Source organism: Rhinichthys klamathensis, unplaced genomic scaffold (assembly GCF_029890125.1).
Source record: "Rhinichthys klamathensis goyatoka isolate OS25496 unplaced genomic scaffold, OSU_Roscu_1.1 h1tg000299l_1, whole genome shotgun sequence".
In the NCBI taxonomy this organism is placed as follows: domain Eukaryota; kingdom Metazoa; phylum Chordata; class Actinopteri; order Cypriniformes; family Leuciscidae; genus Rhinichthys; species Rhinichthys klamathensis.
Genome location: NW_026606818.1, coordinates 631,584 through 640,417, shown reverse-complemented (window position 1 = coordinate 640,417; position 8,834 = coordinate 631,584). Strand labels below are relative to the sequence as shown.

Sequence of the window (8,834 nt, the reverse complement as noted above, 5' to 3'; positions counted from 1 at the left end):
ATCTCTAGCTGCAGGGAGTAGCAATGTTTCGCCGATGTTATGGGGTTTGCCTGCCTTCGCTATACGTAGCGCGACACGATAAGAAGCTTCTGTCGCCTTCATGTTAATGGTGCCAAACGACTTTATTATGCTTTTTTGAGACTGCAAATCATCACGCTTCCTCTCAAAAAACTCAACTGGCTTGTTCACTAAATTCGTGTGCTTAGTGTCAATGTGACGCCGAAGTTTGCATGGTCTCATGCTATCATTTGCTAGCACCTCCTTGCAGACCACACACTGCGGCAGAGGTGCAGCCTCGGACCCCGACCAGGTAAAACCTAACTTTAAATACTCAGGATCATATTTCCTACGTTTTTTGCTGGGTCCCCTGACTGTCTCCTCTCTTAATGCTTTCTTCTGTTGACTTGGGACAAGGAAACGATGCATTTTAATTTTTAAAGCTAATACACGAATTTACCGATATCAATAAGGCTGCACAGTTATTTTTTTATTCGCGTGTCGCGCCCAGAGTTGCCAACTCTCGCGAGACAAATAAGCAACGGGAGCTTCCAAAACAAGCCCAATATTATTAGATTATTTAGTTTCAGCATTATAATTTATTATTTATTACCAATAAATGAGCCTGCAACATATTAAACTGAAACCACTCCTTTATTAGAAAAGGAACCCGTACCCATGCTGTTTTAACGCGACTTACAAAAAAAAAGAAAAAAAAAAAGTCACGTATTATAAACTGACTCGCTCTTTGGCGCCCCCCAGGGGAGGCGCGCCTCACCTATTGAAAACCGCTGGCCTAAATGAAAACATGTGTGTGTGTGGTATATATGTGGTATATATATGTGGTTTATATGTGGTATATATATATGGTATAGGCCTATATGAAGAGCATTTATTTAAAGGCTTATTTGCATATTTTCTGTTCATTTAACATTGCTTGTCTTTACATTTACATTTTATTTTCACTCCACACATTCTTTTCATTTCATATTGCTTTTCTTTTACAGTTTTTCTTTTCAGTTCACATAACTTTTGTTTATTCTTTTAGTGAGTTATTGGACAAATTTGTTGCAGACTTTGTATTCTTTAAGACTGTTTTGGAAGGAGTGTATTTGTGGGCTGGGCCAGAGTGGTTAATTTTACATGAGTGTAGAGCAAACCGTTCTGTTGTCTAACGTCATCCTATTCTCTGTAACAATATTTCGTACCATGCTAAACACCCTTTCTCGTGCTGACATATAATTCCTTCCCCCGTGTGAGATGCTAAAGTCGCAGTTACAAAAAGCGTGACTATCCCCCACCCTGCTCCTCTTCAGAAAAGAAAATTCGCTGTCCCATTGATCGCGGTATTTACATGTTTTGTTTTTTTGGCAGGAGTGCCTTCCGTCTCTGTCATAGCGTCCATCATCCATCTCTTTTTTTGTTTGTTTTTCCCGCGTTGTCACCTATTTTTTACAGTCTATGGTTGTCACTCATCATCTGACCTCACACACTAACCTCGCGACAACTGCCACCTATAGTAGCCTACATGTAGTTATCGCGAGGCTAGTGACAGAGCTCAGATTGGGAATGTTTTTGTTTTTTTTACTCCGTCCGGGGTATTATTATTTTTTACGCAGGTTAAAATACGGGAGATTTACGGGAAAATACTAATACGGGAGGACGGCGGGAAAGAAGGGTAAAATACGGGACTTTCCCGGCCAAAACGGGATACTTGACAGGTATGATACATGTACCGTTACACCCCTAATTTACATAAATCCGAGTCCTGATCGGGAGGTAATCGGTCACGTGAAACCACGTGATCGGGCCCGATTTCCGATCGCGTGACCGGATCGGGACATCCCTAAATAAAAATTATTATTATTATTACATTTTAGGCTACATATTTAAAAGACGCTTTTGTCCAAAACTTTCAAAAAAAAAAAAAAAAAAAAATCGTCATATATCAGTCACAGTGGCGTGCACAGACCTCCTCAGGGGCGGAGGGACCAAAAAGGGCACAAAAAAAATTATTACTTCAAATAACAATCAATTGTATTTTTTTTTACAGAATTTAAATGTAATTATTTATTCAATAAACCACCTGTATTTAAAGCAGTACCCGTCTGTCTGTTGTTGTTTTAAATATATTAATGACTTCCTCACGATTAATTGGAATATCTCGCTCGATGGAGAGCAGGAGTAGTAGCAGAGAGCCTTTCTTCATTACAAAGACTTCGAAGACTGGATTTCACATGCTTTAACTTTGAAAATGACCGTTCAACTGTAGATGTGGAGACAGGTAATGTTGCATATATTTTAAGGAGTTCAGAAAGAGAGGGGAAAACAGACTCAATCTCATTGTCTTTTAGCCACTTTAGCATTTCCTGCACATTACTTTTGGGGAAGGAGTAGGATGCATGAAACACTCTAAGTTCTGTGAAGGTCTTTTCTTCCTCAATCCCATAGAACTTGCCAACTGTTCTGACAAGTTCAACATCACCAGGTTGCACTCCTTTTGACCATTTGGATGCTACTGTCAGACTGTGTAAGCCTTTGAGGATAATGCCAGTTGAAATATGATCCTTTCCTTTGAATCGTCTGACCATCTCTTGAGTAATGGTATTCAAAAAGGTGTAGTATACCCTTGTTCGGTAGAACTCCTCCAAACTGTCAGGGTGATGGTCTTCCCCTGTTGACTTGGAACTGTACTTATACCTTGCAGGTATTTTTCTGGGTCTCGTCTCACCAGGTATTTTGTCAGCAAACTCAATCCCAGCAACCTCAGCCCTCTCCTTTGCTTTTTCAAACACATTTTTAAATTCACTTTCTGACCTCAGTTCCTAAAGCCTTTTTAGCACCCCTTCCACCACTGTGTATGACACTGCCAAATCCATATCTTTACGCTGAAGAGCAGCTGATGCAACAGCAGTCTCCTGAAACACTGTGGTGGCCACCTCCAAACAAAGCATAAACTCAAAATTTATGCTGCGAAACAACATTAGAGCATCACCTGCAGCTGGATCTGGTGGATTGCTGTCTGACATTTTTTTCAACAGCTGGAAAAAAGGCCCTTCGACAGGCCCAGTGTGTGTCGGTCAGCCGTTTTAGTTCCCAGGTTTTCTCTCCAGCATATAACAATTTTTGCATTTCTATGAATGCAGCATGGCGTTTGCTAGAAGAAGACAGGAAAGTGTAGGGCCTCTCGACCAAATTAAAAAAACGCACAAAATGGGGGCTTGATTTAGCGGTCTCCACTAACACTAGGTTTAAACAGTGCACATATAGTGCTTTTTCATTTTGGCTCTGAATTCTGGCCTGCAGCCCCTTGTAACTAGCACTCATGTTAGCTGCACCATCATAGCCTTGACCCCGGATATTTTCAGCGTTCAATCCATTTTCTGAAAGAAGGGTCATTACCACTTCCTCTAGGTCTTTGCCACATGTTGATTTTACCTGACACACTTGGATGAAGCGCTCCTTTATTTGCATGTCATGGACAAACCGGACCACAAAGGATACTTGCTCTGAGTGTGACACATCGGTAGTTTCATCCAAAAGAATTGAAAATATCTTGGCCTCAATAATCTCTTTTAGAATTACATTCCTCACTTGTGTTCCAAGAGATCTTATTAGATCATTTTGGGTCCTGTTGGATAAAAGTGTCACCTGTGGCTTCTTCTTGTGCGACTGAATCACCTGGATACACTCTCATTCTGAGGACACTGTCATATTCAGCTAGGAGGTGCACAAGCTCAAGGAAGTTCCCTCTGTTTGAACTGGAGCTACGTTCATCATGGCCTCTAAATGCAAGTCCTTGGCTTTCCAAATATACTGTGATGTCTATCAACCGAAACAGGTTTTCTCTGTTTTTCTGTCTTTCCTTTTCACTTTGTAACTCACATTCTGCAGCCTGAGCTTTAAAAGCTTCAACTAAAGGTCCCTTTCTATAGTTGGCCCACCTCACCATACAGATCATATGGGCTTCAGTGGCTGCATGCTCATTTATCTTTTCAACAGCCTTCCTCCAGTTAACAACTCCAGCTGTTCTCCATGCTGTTCTGGCTTTAAACTTTTCTTCTGTCAAGAAGAGACGACAACTAAAGCAGTGCATGGCATCTTTAGCCACAGAGTACTCTAGCCAGTTGTTACCAGCATACCACTGGCTCTGAAAAGACCATCCTTGGGGATTTTTTGGAAAGTCAGATACTGGTTGACATGAGCCGCGTTTCCACCGCAATTACCAGGAACTATTTGTCCCAGGAACTTTTTTCATAGGAACTTTTTTTTGCCCCAGACCGGTTGCCTACTGCGTTTACACCGCGGTCTAAAGTACCGGGAAGATTATGTAAATTAGTCTGGTGACGTTGAACTGCGTGCGACTGCTTCTCCCTCCCAGTTTGCGCGACGCGTTTGTTTTGAGTATGGAGGATATTCAAGCTGTGCTGCTTTTGTGTGCGATCTATTGGTTTACTAACGAGGTAATTAACAAAACGGCAGAAAAGAGACGAGCACTAATACTAAAGCGTATTCAGAAAGCTTGTAATGCTAGATATAAAAGTAGACAACGTTTGTTATCAGCTATAGTGGACATTGACCGTGAGATGGATGGGACGAACGCGTGCCATCGGGCAGAAAGAACAAGATTGGTAAGAAATTAATCCACCAAAATTAACAAGAGTTGTGAATAATGTTATTATCGATTACATCAACTTATTTTTTGCAACTTTTGTGTGTTTTAGATATGGGAGTACTATCGAATGCGTCGTGTTTCGCGATCGGTTTGGATGCACACTAGAACAACAGAATGGTGGGACAGCGTGGTTCCAACTTTCACCGAAGCACAGTGGATAAAGAATTTCCGGATGTCTAAGGATACTTTTCTGTACCTCTGTCGTCGATTGCAACCCCAACTGGAGAGACATGACACAAACTACCGACATTGTGTACCCATTCAAAAAAGAATCGCCATTGCACTGTGGAAACTTGCGACCAACTCTGAGTATAGAAGCATCTCTCATTTATTTGGAGTCGGAGTTGCTACTGTGTGTCACTGTGTTCACGATTTCTGCTCATCTGTTGAGAAGGTACTCATGCAAGAAGTTATCCAGTTACCAAACAGTGAAAAGTTGAAAGAAATGGCGACGTATTTTGAGTGCAGATGGGGTTTGCCACAGTGTGTAGGTGCAATTGATGGATCACACATCCCCATTCTTGGACCAGAGGAGTACCACACAGAGTACTTCAACCGAAAGGGCTGGCATTCGATCATCCTACAGGCTGTTGTGGACGGAAGAGGCCTCTTTTGGAATGTTTTTTTAGGAGCGCCAGGGAGCCTGCATGATGCCAGAGTGCTACGTTTGTCAGGATTGTGGGACCTAGTGGATCGGGGTTTGTTACTACCTGATGTAACCAAGAACATTTGTGGACATGATGTGGGGTACTATGTCCTTGGTGATGCAGCCTATCCTTTGAAGAGCTGGCTGATGAAACCTTTCACCGACAACGGACGACTGACACCCCAACAACTTGTGTACAACCATAAAACAAGCAGAGCCAGGGTGGTGGTTGAGAATGCTTTTGGCAGACTAAAGGGCAGATGGAGGTGTTTGCTAAAACGAAATGACTGCAATACACACAAGGTCAAATCCCTGGTGATCGCATGTTGTGTTCTGCATAACCTCTGTGAAATGAATGGTGATGAGTTCAGAGAAGAATGGACTACGGGTACATTCAACCAGCCTGACGGGGCACTGTCATCCACTGTAGAGGCCGAGGGTCTTGATGCACGTACAGGCCTAATGAAGTTTTTGACTACAGTGTAGGAAACTGCACTATCACTGGCTACACACCATAAAGTTTTTTTTTTTTTTTTTTTGGTAAGGGAAAAATAACCTTCAGGTGCTGTAATGCACTTTTTTAGGCTGTATACACCTGTTGTACATTGTTTTTGCTGTGTAACACTTTTTTTTGTAAATAAAAATGATTACTTCTAAATCATGCTTTGGTTTTAATTTATTCTGTTATCACCTTCTGTTTACAGGTGAAACTTGAAAATTAGAATAACATGCAAAACTTTATTTCAGTAATTCAACTTAAATGCAAAGTGAGATATTTCAGCTATGAAAATCAAATTCAAAATTAGAATAAATGTGAAGTTTTCATAAGCTGTAAGCCATATAGTCATAATTATAACAGGCTTGAAAATGTAATACACCTTGCATGTAATGAGTCCATATACGAGTTTCACCTTTAAGTTGAATTACTGAAACAACTTTGCACAATACTTCTAAATTTGAGTTTCACCTGTATATTTGGCTGTCAAATATAAAATGTAATTTCATGAGTGACTTAAATTACCTACACTTTGCTTATTTTAACCTGTGCACTTTCACCGGAAATGTTTTACATCTAACCAGCACTTCAAAACCTTATGTAAGAGCTAAAATTACCATTGAGATGAAAAGGCACTTGATCTCAAAGTGACATTTTACAAACTTTATTTAACACAAGGCAAGTACTGCTTACTAAATATATATATTTTAAAATACAATCATGTGAAAAGAAATAAATTACGAGAACAGTAATATATTGTGTAAAGAAAAACAAATACAAATGTATTTTTGAACAACTGGGCAAACTGTCCAAGAACAGACAGAAACCTGGCCCTCTGCAGGAATGCAAACAATATATAAAAATAGAATTGTGCAAAGAAAATAAAAAAGGCAAATGTTCAATTTAAAGTGCAATCTCAGAGTTCAAGTGGCTACTTTTTGAATGACTGGGCAAACTGTCCAAGAACAGACAGAAACCCGGCCTGAAAGTCCCTCTGCTGCCGTCTGCTTTCTTCAGCTTCCGACTGTAGGAACGCCAACTCCTGCCTCCTCATCTCTCTTTCCTCAGCCTGGCTCTCAAGTAACAGCTGCATATATTTGTCACGCTGTTCTTGTCCAAGCTGCAGGGCGGTCCGGTTAGAATCTTCCATGTCCCTCAGCGCATCAAGGAAGTCACAATCCCTTTTCCTCTTCCCTAAGTGGAGAAACACATGACAATAAATACACAAGCCCACCCTGAAAACCATAAAATACGGATTTTAAGTGTTTTCATTACAAAATATTAAATTTAAAACTTTGCCATCATGCTCCATATTTTTTTATCATGGGCCATTTAGGTTTGCAATAAAAAAAAATAACTCAATGACTCAAAACCATTAGGATTACAATTAGGTCAGTTTTGAATAGGGGTGTAACGATACCCTCGTGTCACGATTCGATACATATCACGATACAATGTCATTGCGATACTCCCAAGACATATGATAAAAGGTTAACCAAAAAGTACTGTTGATTAAAATGCTAACTTTGATATTACATCGTGGGTTTAAATGAATAAGCTTGGACTTGGTGCTTGTAACTCAAGGACAATGGTGACACCAGAATAAACATAATTCTGAAGCTGAAAATACTGAATTATTTTAGACAAATATGCTTAACATTGGTAACATAGATGTTTGGCATTATTAGGACCCACAAATATTCCCCCATTGCATTATATTATACATTAATATCAACATAATTTTAATGTAGTACTGACACTAAAAAACTCAGAAAACCTGAAATTTTTTCTCACACAGCAATTTTATTTTGGGTGAACTGTCCACGATACGTATTGTTGCATTTTTGTATTGCAATATATTGTTGCACGGTATATTATCACACCCCTAGTTTTGAAGTATATTTTTATCAATAGACAACGTTGTTTAATACCTCGTCGTGTGTGTGTTTCGGCGGAAGACATGGGACGAGGGCTACTGGTGATTGCAGGGGAAAACACGCTGGTCTCTGTTGCCTGCACATCATTGGGGCCATTCATTTCATCTGTAAAAACACGTTGAAAAAAGTTAGTTTGTTTTATCACTGCAAAGAGTTAAAGACAATATCATGTAGAGGTGTGATAATTTACCTTCAACCGACTGGTCCTCAGAATCATGAATGGATTCCAAAAATGCAATTGCCGAGTCTTTTGTCACCGCTGCTCCAGAGAATGGCGGCCTGTGTCCCAACAATGCGTCCAGGCGGTCAAACCACTTGTTAGTACGCCGATCGGATCCGCTTCTATTGTTGTGATCCTTGACTTTTTTGTAGTCTTGTTTTAATTTTTTTTAACTTCTCTCTGCACTGTTTTCCAGTGTGAACAATGCCCAGCTCGTGTAACCGACTCGATATTTTCAGGTATACCTTTTCATTGCGGATTGCCTAGGGCTGTAGTCAACCAAAGAAATCCTTAGTCGACCAAAGTCTTGTCCTGCACAACGATTAGTCGACTAAAAAAAAAAAACGCAATGTTTTGATTGAACGTTTTTTAACAATTGTCATAGAGCATTTATAAAACAACAACGAAAAACATAAAAATACATAAAACTATAATAATACAATTCTTTGAAAATTAAGTGATTTTTTTTAACTGCAAAAAGTGAGGAGCACTGTCCTAGGTCTATAGTAACAGTCACAATCGCGCACCTGACCACACCACACGCTACAAAAATATATAACTGCTATCTGCCACAATGAAAAATCCTAACAAAAGCTCTCGTTTATACAGGCTGTATATTCTTCTTTACTTTCAAAGCTATGGGTTAACTTTTGTCCAGCCGATCTAGGAGTTTTAAAACAAACACACACAAAAAAACAAAGAGCCTACAATCCTAATAATAATAGGCTGTATTGTAGGACCGTATATAGGTTTATTTTCGTTTTGTTACATTATTTAGGCTATTTTCAAACGTGTCAAGTGTACAAATAAAAACAAAAACATATCAGGAAAACACAATCTATTGAGTCAGCGTGATAAAGCCG

General features: G+C 39.8%; 1 protein-coding gene across 1 annotated transcript; it reads left to right on the top strand.

Moving 5' to 3' along the window:
• Positions 1 to 4,397: 4,397 nt before the first annotated feature.
• Positions 4,398 to 5,827, top strand: LOC130103889 (uncharacterized). The gene is made up of 2 exons (XM_056270235.1): positions 4,398 to 4,628; positions 4,722 to 5,827. Exons 1-2 carry the CDS (start codon positions 4,404 to 4,406, stop codon positions 5,802 to 5,804), a joined length of 1,308 nt encoding a protein of 435 aa, XP_056126210.1. The 5' UTR covers positions 4,398 to 4,403; the 3' UTR covers positions 5,805 to 5,827.
• Positions 5,828 to 8,834: the final 3,007 nt, after the last annotated feature.